General features: G+C 46.6%; 1 protein-coding gene across 5 annotated transcripts in view; it reads left to right on the top strand.

Annotated features, from left to right (window-relative positions):
* CTNNA1 (catenin alpha 1) overlaps positions 1-16,440 on the top strand; it is a 119,525-nt gene that overhangs the window by 74,746 nt on the left and 28,339 nt on the right. For 4 of the 5 annotated variants that reach the window (XM_088173968.1, XM_088173967.1, XM_088173970.1 and 1 more), the window contains one exon: positions 10,193-10,285. In XM_088173968.1, the coding sequence (XP_088030094.1) occupies positions 10,193-10,285 (93 nt within the window). Of the gene's footprint in view, positions 1-10,192; positions 10,286-10,384; positions 10,408-16,440 lie in introns of those variants that run through there. The other variant, XM_088173971.1, reaches the window with a different exon arrangement.

Here is a 16,440-nt window from a genome sequence, read left to right as displayed (position 1 = left end):
GTTATTTTTCGAGGCCAATCTTCTAATGCTACACCAAATAATGTATGAAAGGGTTTGTAGGATGCTGGTAGAGTTTAAGGATGATGTTGGAAGAGGAATAGGAGACTTCAGGGTAATCTTCCTGTCCAGATTTCATTGGGAATGCACGTGGGCAAGCAGGGCCATGGCAGTGAAACTGCTGGCAGAGATGAAGGGGTTAAATCCTCACAAAGCTGGCAGGGATGGAGCTGTGTACAGACAATTTTTCTCTTTGGAAATCCTCGTGGTTGGGGGAGAGGCATTTGTGCCACAGGCACAGTCAGACTCTGCTGTGGGGCTGTGCACATCTGGGCCAAGGCACAGGTGGAGGGGTGGAATTTGCAGGTGAATGAGTTTGGGGTTTGGAAAATATGAATGTGCTTTTGATTCCACTAGAAACTGCCCTGTGTTTACTCTGTTCCTTCTTCCTTTGGAAACAGAAGCTTTTGTGGAAAGGGAATTGTGTAAAAGAGGTCAGGAAGTGTGAGGGCAGTTGGGTTTAGGTGCTGTTGCCATGATGTCTTCAGAGGCAGCTGAAAAGCAATAGAGTTCTTTTATTTTCCAGTCATTTAAGTCTTAATTCCAACAGCATTTTTAAGTGGCTTTTTGGGTGAAGTTTTTTATAGATGTGGCATGAACGTTTTAATTCTTGATATTTAAGTGAAAGCCTTGATGCATGTCTGGATTTTCATCATCTTAGTCATTAGCAATATTGGATTATTAGTCAGTCATGTCATCGAGGAGGTGCCTGAGATGTGTGTGGAGCTCCTTCCTGACACTGTTTTGTCGTCTTGTGAAGAGCACAGTGTACTGACAATTCCAGCTCCACTGCCACGAGCACTTGTCTGAATCACCCAAAACTGCTTTAAGCAGCTAATAATAGGCACCAAGTTGGAAGCCTTTAGTCAGATCAGAAGGCAGCATGTTCTGAGTGATGAGCAAACTGAGAGGGGAGAGGAGAGCAATTTCACACAATCCCAGACTGGTTTGGGCTGGAAGGGACCTTAAATCCCATCCAATCCCACCCCTCCCATGGCAGGGACACCTCCCACTGTCCCAATGTCCAGCCTGGCCTTGGGCACTGCCAGGGATCCAGGGGCAGCCACAGCTGCTCTGGGCACCCTGTGCCAGCCCTGCCCACCCTGCCAGGGAACAATTCCTGCCCCAAATCCCATCCAGCCCTGCCATTCCCTGTGTCCTGTCCCTCCATCCTTGTCCCCAGCCCCTCTCCAGCTCTCCTGGAGCTCCTGGCAGGGGCTCTGAGCTCTCTCCAGAGCCTTCTCTTCTCCAGGTGAGCCCCCCCAGCTCTCCCAGCCTGGCTTCCTTTCCACTTTGATAAACAGAGACATTTTTGGATGAGGATAATGATTTGGGTCCTGTCCAAATACCACTACTAGAAACACTTTTATTTTAAGGGAAGGTATTTGTGTTGCTAAGGAGCATCTGAGCTGAGGCTTTGCTCTGAAGCTTTCAGCTGAAGCTGAGCTCTCCATCACACACCAGTGGTGTCACTGCTGTCATGGCAGCTCACACAGACTTGTGTAACTACCGTGGTTTGGGATTGTAACAACATTTTAACACTTTAGCTTGTTTGTCTGAGGGAGGAATAGTTCTGTGCCAGCAGTCACATCTGCTGCCACAGCTGCACCACGAGGGGCACGGTGCCCACGCTGCACACTGGTGTTCCTGTAGCAGCCCTGCTTTTCCCCTCAGGTCTGCAGACAGGAAAATCCAGGCTGGAAATAAAGATATTGCTGCACTTCCTGCTGTGAGTATGGTTTGTGCTCTAGATGTATTGATTCTCTCCAAACACCTTTCTGTCTGCCTGCAAACCTTTGCTGTTGGCAAGAGGGAAGTTGTGTCCATGCTCAGGAAATGCAGCCTGGTCTGGTTTGTCCTGATGCACAAACTCTGGCATTGCCCAGCTGGGTGAAAAACTTCCCTTCTCTCTGAAACCTTGGCAACACAGAAACCTTGGCAACTCTCTGAAACCTTGGCTTCTCTTTTGGGGAAGAACATTTCCTCCAGGGCATGGAAGGAGCTCTGCAGTGTGGAGCAGAGCTTCTGCAGGACAGCTGTACCTGGGATGGCAGCAGGAGCTGCAGGGGTGTTTGGAGACAGCTCTGGACAGGCTGAGAGGAAATGCAAAGCTCTATTCTTTAATTGGAATTTTAAACACACAGATACAGCTTGAAATGTGCAAGTGTTGAGATGTAATCCAAAGCAAGAGGTGGTTACCCGTGGAAATACTGATTGAACAATACATTTATTTTTTATACTATGATATTACTTACAACAGCATGGAGAGACAGAGCAAGGGGGAATGGCTTCCCCCTGCCAGAGGGCAGGGCTGGATGGGATTTGGGGCAGGAATTGTTCCCTGGCAGGGTGGGCAGGGCTGGCACAGGGTGCCCAGAGCAGCTGGGGCTGCCCCTGGATCCCTGGCAGTGCCCAAGGCCAGGCTGGACATTGGGACAGTGGGAGGTGTCCCTGCCATGGCAGGGGGTTGGAATTGGATGGGATTTAAGGTCCCTCCCAGCCCAAACCAGTCTGGAATTCTGTGAATTTTTGTCTGTGATTCCTTTCTCTTGCCATCACTTGCCAGCCTGTTGAAATAACAAACTGTGCAACCTCCATTCCTCATTGTCCAAAGCACCAACCCTTGGATTTCCAGTTTTGTTCCAGGCAGCTGAAACGTGCCCTCCTTGTGTTTATAAACAGGCTGGGAATGAAAACTGTTCTGCTGTTTGTGTGAGATCTCTGAAATAGCAGCTCAGTCCTTCCTTCTCCCCAGTGCCTTTTTTTTTTTTTCTTTTTTTTTTACGTCTGCAGTTTGTCTGCCTGTGCCTTGTTTTATTTAAAGACTTTTGCTATTTTCAGTTAATACATTGGGATTCTGTTGCCCACAACAAGCTCCTGCTTGCAAGGTACCTTCTGTAGAGCTGCAGCCACATGCAGCTACTTAAATCCTATAAAATCACCAAGGAGTTGACAGCACAACTCTGGCAGCTCTGCTCAGTCCCAGTGGATTTGATCCCTGGCCCTCCTGAATTAAAGAAGTGGGGCTGGTTTGTGGAATTCCCAGTCAGCTCTGCAGGATGAGGAGTTTGTAGGGTCAGAGTAACACATCTATGGGTGTAACACTTCTCCCCCAGGCAGCTCCTGTTAGGGCTGGATGTTCAAATGCTCAGATTCATCTTGAATATTGAGTGTGGTGTACAGGTAAATAAATAAATGTATGGCCTTAGTGAATAATGAAAGCCTTTCTGGAGAGGGATGGGGATTACATAATCAACACATCTCTTCTGAGAGTCCTCAGTTGTCATTAGTTTTGCCAGAGCAGTTGTTTCTGCAGATAAATTAATTTTCCTGAGCCTTGACCAGTGTGAAGGGAATGGGGACAAGTTTTTTTTTAACATGGAGGAGGAAGAAATCAGCTGTGCTCTGTTTGAGTTTTGGGAGAATATCAGATTCACTTTTCTTTAGCAAATCCCTAGGAGGAAAATGTTCAATGGCTGCCTGTCCATTCTTTCTTTTTTTTTGCTTTTAAAATGGGTGATTTTTTTAAGCTGCTTAAAAGTTGGAATTTGCATTCCCAGAGAAATCGTAAAACGTAAAGCAAAAAAAAAAAAAAAAAAAAAAAAAAAAAAAAAAAAAAAAAAAAAAAAATAGAACAAGCAGCTGAAGTTTTGAAGTTTAATCAGAAATGAAAATGCCAGGAACACCTTTGAAAAGCTTGGTTTCTGTGGTGTTGAAATTCCCAAAGTGTCAGTGTACACATGGACGTGGGTTTGTTAATTTTGTGTAAGAGTTGTTGAACACCAGTTACAAGAGGATTCTGCTCAACGTTAAACTGAAAACTTTCTCGGGGTAAGACAGAAAACTTCTTTCTTGCAATGCTGTTTTTACAGCTGCAGGTTCAAACAGGAATTTGAATTAGTTTCAATTAGTGAGAGTTTGGCTCTTGGCCAGGGCTGTGGAATCCTGGCCTGTAGCAAGGATGGGTGGCAGCTCTGAAAACATTCAATTATTCAATAATAAACACATTGCAGAGCCTTCTTGGGGCTGCTCAGCTCGGGGTGGTTGCAGCAGCATCACTTTGGAAACTTGTCCTGAAAACTTCACCTGCAGAGCAGGAGGAAAACCTGGGGGATGTTTCTGTGAACTCAATCCAGAGTTGTCAACCTTCAAAATCCTTGAAGGTTTGAAGTGTTAGAGATTATAATTTTTATTTTATTTTATTTTATTTTATTTTATTTTATTTTATTTTATTTTATTTTCACTTTTGTTGGAAAAGCAATTGGCCAGTCCTCCAATAAAAAGTTTCCTGTCAGGTAATCCCCTATTCCACAGAATATTCTGAGCTGGGAGGGACCCACAAGGATCATCAAATCCAGCTTTTAAGTGATTGGGGGTCAGACCCACAAGCTCAGTGTTATTATTAATTAGCATTGCTGGGTTATATTTAATAGTATCATTTAAGAAGCTTAAAACTGACCCCAAACTTGTGGAGTTGAGGCTGCTGCAGTTTTTTAATTGCTGGAAGACTTAACTTAGTCACGATCTGAACAAATTTTGAGTTGGTTTTTTTTTTTTTTGTAAAAAAAAAAGACCCAAAAAATGTATTTCATGTGGAAAAGGTACAACCTGTGTCTTGTCAGGGGAGGCGTTTCTCTGCCACAAATTGTTACTAATGGTAGAAAGAACAGCTTTAGAAATGTCAAGTTTTTCTTGATTTAAATATTAGTAAATTCTGAAGAGTCAAAGTTAACTAGAATTTGAGATGGAATCGCTCTGTGACAGATGGTACAATATTTTTTTTTTTAATATTGGAGGTACATCTTCTTACTAATAACCTTTTCCCAGCTGACCCTTTGCCCTGAGATAGCATCTGCCTCTCAAAAGGAACTCAAAAGTTGTTCCTCCTCCAAAGGCACAGAGCCATGGAATCACTGAGGCTGGAAAATCCCTGGGACCCTCGAGTCCCCTGTCCCTCCCCCAGCACTGCCAAGGCCACCACTGAGCCACATGGCTTTGGAATCCCTCCAGGAATGGTGACTGCACCACTGCCCTGGGCAGCTCTGCCAGGGTTAGACAATGCATCCAGTGAAGAAATATTCCCTAAAATCCACCCTGAGCTCCCCTGGGGCCGTTCCCTCTCCTCCTGTTCCTGTTCCCTGTTCCCAGATCCCAAATCCCCCCGGCTGTCCCCTCCTGTCAGGGAGTTGTGCAGAGCCACAAGGGCCCCCCTGAGCCTCCTTTTCTCCAGGCTGAGCCCCTTCCCAGCTCCCTCAGGGATTCTCCAGCCCCTTCCCAGCTGCTGGCACAGCCCAGGTGCCCATGGCCTCCTTGCCCACCTGGTCACACCTGGGCTCGTGTCCAGCTGCTGTCACCAGCACCCCCAGGCCTTTCCCACTGGACAATTCCTGGTCACTCTGCCCCAGCCTGGAGCATCCATGGGGTTGTTGTGATCCCAGGGCAGGACCCAGCTCCTGGCCTGGTTGAACCTCAAATAAATGTCCCCATCCCATGGATCCAGCCTGCCCAGACCCCCCTGCAGAGCCCTCCTGTCCCCCCAGCACATCCACACTGCTGCCCCCCAAAACATCCACACTGCTGCCCCCAAAACATCCACACTCCTGCCCCCCAAACATCCACACTCCTGCCCCCCAAACATCCACACTGCTGCCCCCCAAAACATCCACACTGCTGCCCCCAAAACATCCACACTGCTGCTCAGTCAGTGAGATTTTCCTCATCCCCTCACCCAGTCACCAGTCTGAGACATCAGACAGGGCTGGTCCCAGTGCTGGGCACAGGGAACCCCACTGGGGACTGCTCCAGCTGCATTTGGGGCCATTCACCTCCAGGCTGTGCCAGCACCAGAGCCACTCACCTCAAATCATCTTGCACTTACCATGTTTTATCTTCTTTTCCTGCTTTATATGTGTATTACTACCTCCCCAAACCACAAATTCTAAATTTTCCACCATGATGATATTACACATTTCTATTCAAACTACACCCCCATGATCCCAGTTCTGACATTCCATTTTGGAAGCTTCTCCACAGCCTCAGGTAAAAAGCAATGTTCTCCTGGGGGTCAGTGCCTGGCAGCACAGAAAGTCTAAAATTCTCAGTTTCCAAGGTTCCCACAGCACTGTGCTGATGCCACGGTTAAAAACAATGAGATTTGAGGTTCAGAACCTGCTCAGTGCCTGGCAGCCCTTTCCAGATGTGCCTGTCCAGCTGTTCCCTTGGCACCATCCCTTCCCACTAGGAATGGCTGGGGCTGCACTTGTCACTGGGGGGAAATTTCAGCTCATTCCTCTAAATACCAGCAGCTGCTTGGGGTCTGCCCTGTCTTTTGGGGTCAGAGAAGCCTTGGCTGTGGACTCTGAAGAGAGAGAAATGCATTTTTAAATCAGTGTGTCAGCACAAGAAGCGTCTGAGCCGCGCCGGCCCCGCTCTCGGGGCTCTCTTCATTCCCAGTGTATTTTTAACTTTTTTTTTTTTTTTTTTTTCAAGAGATTGCTCGTTGTGCTGATTACATTATTTGCAGTGGTTTTGTCTCCTTTGATGCCTGTGCCAGTAGTGCTTATGTAAAGGGACTTGATGATATTGAATGGTAAGAATGAACAAATGCAGCGGGAATTCAATTGCTATTTTGCTCTCGAGCACAAGTGTTCTTCTTTCTAAATCAAGTCTGACCACTTACTATGTCAGTCAGCTGCTTTGTTGGAGACATGGAGAAACTATTTAATTCACATTTGATTTAAAGGAAATTTTTGTTCCCTTGAGGTGCATTATTTAATTTAGAAGTTTTGGAAATGTATGATTTCCAAGCGCTCTGTGGGCTTTGAAAGAGTTGATCTTCATCTCAGCTACAAAATCCAATGTATTGTGGGAATGTGCCAAATCACTGGCCAGCAGTACCCTCTTCCCTCTAGAGAGAGAGGGGGAGTTTGAAGTTATTTGTCAAACCACCTAGGAATTCTTGAAGATGAGTCCTTTTAGGTACTTTTAAAATTAAATTTCTTGATCCTGCAGCCATCCACCTCATTTGGGACGTGCAATTTCCGAATTCACGTTCTGGAGCACCTGATAATTGCTGACAGTTTAGAATACCTCACTGTTAACATCGTTTACAACTTGATTAATTAGTAGACGCAGCTCTTCTCAACTTCCAAATTTTAAGAGCCTTGTGAGTGTTTCCCAGTAGTTTGGCAGAGCCTTCCCACGGGTGCAGTAAAGCTGCACTGCTGTGGATTTACAGCCCTGTCTGCAGCACTCTGAAGTCATCTCAGCTGCTGCCACGTCTCTGCCTGGCTGTGATGTTCAGCAGAGTTTGCTGGGAAGTTTTTTTTTTTTTTTTTTTTTTTATTTTTGTTGCAGATCTGGCAGAGGAGCCAGGCCAGCAGAGCGAGGGATGAGCGTGCTGAGATGAAGTGTTGAGCTCTGGAGCCACAGCACTGGGATGGGATGTGGCAGCCAACAGTTGGATTGTCTTAAAGTGCCAAAGAGCCTCAGTCAGGGCACACACACACTCCTTTCATCGGGGTTGGCAGTGCCAGGCGGGCCCTTTCTAAAGAAGAATTGCCATCAGTTGGGTATTCAGGAGAAAAATGACTGTTCAAAAATGACTGTGCAAAAAAGCAAATTTTCATTATACCACGGTGGGGACACTCCATTATGAACTTCTTTGCCTCTCTGTGCTCAGACAGAGCAGGGTTTCTGTGTGCTTGATTCATCACACTTGGCTTGAGAGACAGCACAACATCTCCAGATATCGGAGAGGCTGATTTTGTGGTGCTTCAATGTCCCTTTTATTCTGCCCCTACTCAATAGAGCTTTGTGTTCTCCTCACTCCTGGAGGTTGTGATGCTGCTGTGGAGGCAGGAATGACAGGGAAATATGGGCCATAAAAAATATTGGCAAACCGGTGTTCCTCAAAAATATGACCTGTGCTTAAACCAACAGCAAAATCTTTATTTGACTTTTAAATCACGGCATCTGATTGTCTTTTGATTCTGGTGAGCCTCTAAACAAAGGCATGATGTACTTCACCCTCATCCCAGCAGCTCACTGGCAACTGGGGATTCAAGGCATGGCAAATGTAGAGGAAAACTGGCTGATGTTCAAACACAGCCCCTGTGTGAGAGGCAGTTCCAGGGGAGTTTCTGTTTGCTGGGCTGGGGCTGGGGTGCCAGAGAGGAGGAGCACAGAGCCCTGGCTCAGCCCAGGGACATCCTGCAATTCACCCCTGCCTGGGTAGGATTTGAATCCAAACACGAGTGGAGCAGAAACTTGAGGAGCAGGACACAAATATTGCTGAGAGCTGGCAGGAATTGCTCTGTGTTGTTGATGCTGCACAATCTTTCTCTCAACTTCAGTTTGTTTTCCTCCAAATCTGTGCTGTCACATCTGTTTGTTTGCTTGTTCTGTGCTGGAAACACCTCTCCTCCTGACACCTTCCTTTCCATCCTCTGTAACTTGGAGCTGCAGGGAGGAAGGGGCCGGGTGCTTTGCAGTGGGAACTTGATTTTTGCTCCCCAAATCGATCATGGGATTGATGAAAAATGCTGCTCAAGTGTAATGGCACGTGCTTGATGATTTGCAGGACAGTAATGTATTCTGTGTGGGAACATCTGCCGTGAGGGAAGGGCTTGGGGAGGGGGAAAAGCATGTGGTAGAACAGCAGATACTACTTGAAAATTGCTTACATGAATGCAAAGAATAGTTTAATGAAAGGCAGAGTGGAATTTCTCCAGCTTATAGAGGAAAGTATCAGGAGAAATCTGGTTCAGTGGTGTTAGTGAGCATCTGCTGGCTCCAGGTGAAGCCTTTCTGGCACATTTACAGGGGGCTTTGCAGGTTGCTCAGCCTCTGGAAGGACAGTACTCAGTGTTCAGTCTCAGTTCACTTGCTGCTATTTTTACAGTTTTCTGTGTTCAAATGGCTCAGAATAACATGCTTGTCATTCACCTGTCAGCTGAGAAATGTAACTTATTTCAGACTTCCTTCCCCTGAGAGTAGCTCTGGGATGAGGAATATCTTCAATTACCAAAAAGTTCTGTGCTGTCCCCATCTCCCTGCTCTCACAAGGAGGGTGTTTACACAGGTCTTCAGGCTGACCTAGTTAAGGGTGATGCTGTGCAGCAGGTCAAGGTTGTGAAGTTTTTAGGTTTTTTTCATCACAAGAGATGCTGGTCAAATTTTGGAGGCCTGTGGCTGCATGTTGAAGATCTGTACTGGTTTGATGTGCAGAGTACAGCACAGAGGGAGGGCTGGAGGAGCCCTGCCAGGCTTTACCTGTCCTGTCACAGAGGGGCCCTGTGGGACACAGCTCTGGGGGTCTCACCCTGGTGGGATGGGGCTGTGGAACTGTGCCTGCAGCTGCTGCCAGTGCTGCTCCTGTGCATCCCACTGGGGAGAACTCACCCTGCTCAGTGATGCTGGACTGGCTGGGAGTGAGAGCTGGACCTGCCCCAGCACCCAGAACTGCTGAGCCCTGGGCTGATTCTGCCCCTGTGCTCAGGTGAGTCCCCACCTGCAGAGCTGCCCCAGCACAGGGAGGAGCTGGAGCTGCTGGAGCCGGGCCAGAGGAGGCTCCAGGATGAGCAGAGGGATGGAGCAGCTCTGCTGGGAGGAAAGGCTGGCACAGCTGGGATTGTTCACCTGCACAGGAGAAGCTTTGGGCTGAGCTCAGGGTGGCCTTGAAGGAGCTGCAGGAAAGATGGAGAGAGATGATTGCCAGGGGATGGAGGGACAGGACACAGGGAATGGCAGGGCTGGATGGGATTTTGGGCAGGAATTGTTCCCTGTGAGGGTGGGCAGGGCTGGCACAGGGTGCCCAGAGCAGCTGTGGCTGCCCCTGGATCCCTGGCAGTGCCCAAGGCCAGGCTGGACATTCCTGGGACAGTGGGAGGTGTCCCTGGATGGGCTCTGAGGTCCCTTCCAACCCAAGCCACTCTGGGATTCCATGGTCCAACACGTTAGGATTTTATGTGTACAGAAGGAGCAGGTGCCATTTGTTGTTAGAACAGAAGAAATGTGGATTATTTTTGTTCCTTGATGAGTTACTGAGCACTGGAATTAGGCAAAAGTTTTCTAAATGAGGAAATAACCCCCAAATCTCACAATTGTGTTTTGTTTTCTCCCCTTTGTGACTCAGGTTGCCAACCTGGCCTGCTCCATCTCCAACAACGAGGAAGGTGTGAAATTGGTTCGCATGTCAGCCAGCCAGCTGGAGGCCCTGTGTCCCCAGGTAAGGAAAAATGTCACAAAAAGAGACAATCCCCAGCCAGCTGGAGGCCCTGTGTCCCCAGGTAAGGAAAAATGTCACCATAGGGGACAATCCCCAGCCAGCTGGAGGCCCTGTGTCCCCAGGTAAGGAAAAATGTCACCATAGGGGACAATCCCCAGGTGCTGCTCTGGCCATGCTCTGCTCTCAGTGGCTGCCTGTGATTTGCTGCAGAATTTGATTTTTTTTCCCTCAGTACACATCAAGGATGAAATGCTGCATGGGCATCGAGACTTAGGAGCTTTAAAATCCATGGAATCAGTGATGTGAAAGGGTCATTTTTGTGTCACAGCTCCAATTCCATTTGCCAGGACATTCCAGAACCTGCAGTTGGTGAATGTGAGGTTTCCTGTGCTGCAGGGAGGTGCCTTGTGAAGGTGCTAGCACTGCTCCTGGCCATGCTGTAAGATGAATTATAAAATACTATTTTTGCCTGAGTAGAATATAAATATGCCAAATAATCTTCCCAATGGAGTAGGATGAGAGGAAGTTGGCTGTGTGTGAACAGTGTGAGCCTGGCTGAGACTACCTTTTAATTAATAACTTTTTAATGGAAATAAGGAAATTAAGTTTATATAAGCACTAGACTATCCTCTTCCTTTTTGACAGCCTGGTGTTTTAAATGTCAACAACTAGATACTTGGATGAACCCCTGAAGACTGCAGGGTGCTGTTGATTCTTGTAATTTACATTTTTTGAAGCAACAGGAAATTCAGCTCTAAAACATCCAAATAAGCTGTTGTTGGTAAGGAGGAACTAGCAGAAAATAGGTACTCAGAAAAACAGGCAAAATGGCATTTTATAAAAATAAAGTGTGCTGTCTCAGGATTACTTGGAATTTCTCCAGCTTTTCCCATATGTATTGGTCTTTTTTTTTTTTTTTAAAAACCAGTCAAAAGGAGGAGAGGTGTTCACCTGTAGGCAGCCCAGCAGGAGGGGAAGGCAGTGTGAGGAGCAGGATTTTTTTACCTTTTGTATGACCTGCAGGTGACTGAGCTGTTAAACAGGTGAGGAGAATAAAGCATGAAATCCTAAAGGAGACCTTTGGCCATCCCAGGGTGTCTCTCTGCTCTCCCAACTCCTGAGCATTCTCTGCCCCCACCCTGGCCATGGCTGCTGAAAACAAAGGTCAAATTTTGCAGCTGGAACAAAACATGTGGAAGAAAAAGCTTTTAGAAATCCATCTTCCCTGATATATGAGGGCTTGCTCTTTCCTGAAGGAGCCAGCTAGGCTGAAGTAAGTTTGTTTTTTGTTTTTTGTTTTTTTTTTTTCAGTTATCTCCCAGAATATGGGTGTCTAACACAGGGTGTTCCAAACAAATGCTGCTGCTTTTGAAAATAATCATCTGAAGAAAGTTAGGTTCTCTTTGAATCGAAATGTTTCTGGTGCTTGTCCAAGTCTGTGGGGGTGTTTTCCTCTCCCCATCGCTGAAATTGTGTTGTATTTCAGACTCTTCTATCTTTGCTTTTGCAACAACTAAGTGTGTATTTAAATAAATCTACTCCTGGATAAAATAAGCACCGTGGTAGTCAGCATGAGAGGATGGCCCAGCTGCAGTCACCAGTGTGGCCACATCTCCTCCAGAGCAGCTGTTAACCTTGGACTTCAGGGATTATGGACAATACATTGAGCACACCCTGGAAGCTCTGAGTGTCTGTAAATGCACGAGGGCTTGAACTGATGGATTTTGGCTTTGCAAAGGTCACATCTCTGAACTTCAGAGCCTTCAGTTCAGAGTCTTGCCTTCATTTCTGGGTCGTCACCAAGAGATTAGTGAATGACACTGTGGATGTTCAGAGCAGCTGAAAGAGTGCTTTTATATTACATGACATGCTCTTGGGTTGATTCTTTAATGCTCTAAGAGTATTTAAACATGTTGTGAATCCTGAGAGATAATTAAGGCCACTTGTCTAAGCTGTTTTACAAATGGCATCTGTGTTTTCTGGTAACAATAGCTTGTCTTGTGCCAGAGCAAGCAGCACAGCTCTCCATCCTCCTCCTCCTCCTCCTCAGCTTGTCCCCAAACCTTGGGTATTCCCACAATCTAAAAGATTCTCAATATCAAGAACAGCAAAGTGAGACTTTATTTCTTTTTTTTTAGACAATTACCTATTTATTTTGCAGTTTATTCCTGATGAGGTTCACAGCTGCTTCTCAAATCCTTTTGGGTGCTGAACAAATGTGTGAATTAGGCATAAGATACAGGTTAAACCCAACATTAAATGCCCTGTGTGTTTTTGGAGGGGTTTTTTTTTGGGCTCAGGTGATATTTTTCCAGGAAGATGCTGGATTTAGAATGAGTCATGTCAATCAGTAATTACAATAGTGTCAGGAACTTCAAGATACCAGTAGCACACAGAAATACAATGTATGAAATGTAATTCAAAGTATTGCTGTGCTTGCTTGAAAGATGAAACTGAAATTCAATGCACTTGAGTCCCAGGTAACCTCTTAAATAGTTTATCTGAGTAGAGGCCATTCTGGGAGTAGGGAATTCCTGGTTAAAGAATGATTTCTGCAGAAATCAATCTGCAGAGTTAATTATAAAAGCTGTAGCTCAAATAGAGCCATAATTTGCTCCCTTGCCATCAGGAGCCATTGAACTGGCAGCAGGAGGAAGGAACATGCAACTCTTCAGGCTGGCTGGGGAAAATCTGGAAGTTTTGTTGGTATTGACAAGCAGTCAGTCCTTGCCAGTGTCACCCTGGGGTTCAGACCTCCTCAGGTTTGAAATTTTCTTTGTGGAAAAAAAAAAAATGCAGAAATTTTTTTCATCAAAAGGTCTCTGCAGAAACAAGCAGTGAATTTATTTAGCGTGGTTTTGTTACTGGAAATCAGCTCAGGAGTAAAATCATCCTTCGTGTTTGTGGGTCCCCAGCCAATTAGCACAGAAATTAATGTGAACTTGAAGGCTTAATTGGGGTATTTAGAGCTCCCTTTTGAGGGTGCAGCAGGAGCTTTGGGATGAGCTGGAGTTAGGATGATTTTAGTCTGTGTTTGCAGGGCAGAAATAAGGCAGCTTCAGTGGGTCACTATGTTTTTATTCCTCCAGCCCTGATTTACAAGCCTGCCCGAATTCTTTGTGTGCAGAATTGCTGCAATTCTGTTCTGAGCTTTGTCCAGCAGCTCACAGGAGTTCCCTCAGCCCTGCTGGGTGCTGGGGACCAGGCTGGGCTCGAAGGGGTTAAGATGAAGGAGCAAAGTTCTCCAGCAGTCCAGTTAAATTAAAAAAAAAAAAAAAAAAAAGCTTAAACTGTTTGTTAATGGCAATGGTTTGGAGTCACAGAGTCACAGCCTGTGCCTGCCTTTGCCCCACAGGGCACTTGGGGAACTTTTCTTTGCCTTCTCACTGCACACAGAGCTTGCCAGTGGTGAATTAGGGGAAGATTTTGTTCATCCCAGCTCACAAACCTGGATGCTCGCTGCCAGCTCTGGTGTCTGTGCTCTGTTTGCAGGAAGGAGCAGCTCTGGGAGCCTGCAAAGGCTCTTTGGTGACAGCATTTTGCTTTAAAGATGCCTTGAAGAGAGCTGAGCCATCAGAGTTGTGCTCATGGAGGCTCCATCTGTGGACTCCCAGCCAGCCTGCAGTCAGGCTGAGAGCTCTAAGAAATGATTTTGGGGTCAGGGTCCAAAGCTGGACCCATTGCCCTGCAGCCTGAGCAGCTCCTGGATCAAGAAATTTCGTTTTAAAAGTGCCTAAAAGGACTCAACATCAATAATTCCTGGGTGATTTGACAAATAACTTCAAGTCCCTCTCTCTTCAGAGGGAGCAGGGCACTGCTGGCCAGTGATTTGGCACATTGCCATAATACAGAGGACAGACCTGTCCTGGGCCACACAGGACCTGTTCCCCATGTGTTCCCACCCCATCCCAAAGATCTCATCCTCCAAAGAAACCTTGGGAAGCCACCAGGCAGCACCAGGTCCTTGCCAAGCCCCTCCACACCTGCTGGAGTGTGGGAATTGCTCACCAGGCCTCACCCATCAAACTGACTCCAGAGAATTCTTGGATTAAAATTGCATTTTTAATAAAAATAAATTGGCTCTTCTCATATTAACATCTTGTTTTAATAACTGCTTGTTCACATCCTTCTATTCCAATTTTGAGCTGCTTGAAAAGCCATTTGCTGCTTATAGATTTCTGATGAGGCAGATGGCTCATATGTGATCACACCTACTGACACCCAGACAAAATACCAAAGCAGAAGGAATCCCATGGAGACTTCCAGAAACTTTTGTTTAAAAGTTGGAGTATTTTAGAGAAATAAAGAAACCCTGCAGACCACCCCTCAAATCAACCAAAGCTAAATGTGAGCAGCAGACTTGGCTTTCCTTGAGTCCCCAGTCACCACCAATTTCCTGGTGCCTGTTGGAGAAGGAGAGAATTTCATTTTTCTTACAGTAAAGACTTAACATCAAACAATTGTCCCCTTTTTTTCATCTCTTTGAAAGACTGTCAGAATTTTTTTTGAATGTTCTAACGAGCAGATCTGTCTCCAGACTGTTTAATTACAGGTGCTTGAAACATTTTATTGGCATTGAGTAGAAATGCTTCTATTAAAAACTTAACACTCGGGTTGCAGATTTGCATCACCCAGGCTCACTGGGAAGAGCTGTCAGCACAGGCCAAGGCTGACCAGAAAAACAACAATTTTAGAAATTCAAACAGTTACTGGTGCATAAAAATAAGCAAAGAGCAGGAAAAGGATTCAGTTCTGTAAAAAGAAGTGTGTTAGTGAGTAAAGGCCCTTTGTTTCAGCACAGGATCTGGGGAGCACAGTGGTGGAACAACTTCCAGGGAAGACACAAAGTCCCTGAGACCCCCCAAAGTTTCAGCATTTGATGCCAATGAAATGCAAAATGGAGCAAGATAAATGGCACCAAAATTCTTGCAGCTTCTGTGTGGACTGGCACTACAAAATCAACCCTCAGCTCCAAAAGAAAATGTTTTCTTTGTGGAAGGGGAAGTGGATAGAATAATTATCTATACCCAGTACAGAAATAGTGTTTATAGCAAATAGCAAACAGTGCCTGCTGGGCTGGAGAGGGGCTCTGTGCTCAGGGAACTGCAGCTCCTCCCCTGTGGAGCCAGGCTGGGAATGTTCACCTGGAGAAGGGAACCTTGTGTGGAGACCTCAGAGCCCCTCCAGCATCTGAAGGGGCTGAGAGGAACCTGGAGAGGGACAGTTCGTCAGGAACTGGAACCCCAGTGCAGGGCTGGATGGGATTTTGGGCAGGAATTGTTCCCTGGCAGGGTGGGCAGGGCTGGCACAGGGTGCCCAGAGCAGCTGGGGCTGCCCCTGGATCCCTGGCAGTGCCCAGATTGGCCTTGGTCTAATTAAACCTGGTCTAATTGAAGGTGTCCTTGCCATTGGGAGGAGATGAGCTTTAAGGACCATTCTGTGGCTCTGAGTCACTCAGTCCAAGTGTGGATCTGTTCTGGGTCGTTCCAGCACTGCCACCAGACAAGTAAATATCTGTGCAGAGATCCCTGCAAAGCAAAGTGCTCAAAGTGCCTTTTGTACACGGGAACAAAGTATTGGAAATCAAAGGAAACTTTTCCTTCCTCTTGGGGTGCATCAGCCTGTGCTCATTGCTGGTCACTGCCATTAGAGCTTTGTGAGAGTGTAAAACAATGTGCTGTGTGTTTTGCTCGAAGGCATTTCAGCTCATCAGAGCCTGCAGAGTGCTTTTTGCTGTACTGCAGGAGTGCAGGGCTGGCTCACACACACGTGGCCATGCAAGCCTGGCCTGGGATGGACCTGGGAGTGACTTCAGTGTCAAACTCATAAAGCATTTTTAACACTCAGAGCAAAACGCAGCGAGGAGCAGGGAAGGGGCACGAGCAGGGTGAGCACTGCAGGCAACTCTGGCATCTCGTGTATGTAAAGTTAAATTATGAGCAGCTTCTCAGGAACTGCCAGGAAGCAAGCCATGCTTTCTTTACTGCGGGAAAATATGGGATTAAAATCCACCTGGGCAAGGGCAGAGAGGCTTGGTGGGCTGCTTCTCACATCCTCCTGGGTAAAACTGATCTCACATCCCCACTGGGGCATTGTCTGTGTGTGCCACGTGTTCCTCTGCCCCCGAGATGAGAGCTGATAGGTGGTGATTGTTC

The sequence above is a fragment of the Sturnus vulgaris genome, chromosome 15 (assembly GCF_052056855.1).
Source record: "Sturnus vulgaris isolate bStuVul1 chromosome 15, bStuVul1.hap1, whole genome shotgun sequence".
Taxonomy (NCBI): Eukaryota; Metazoa; Chordata; class Aves; order Passeriformes; family Sturnidae; genus Sturnus; species Sturnus vulgaris.
This window is presented reverse-complemented; position numbering and strand designations above follow the sequence as displayed.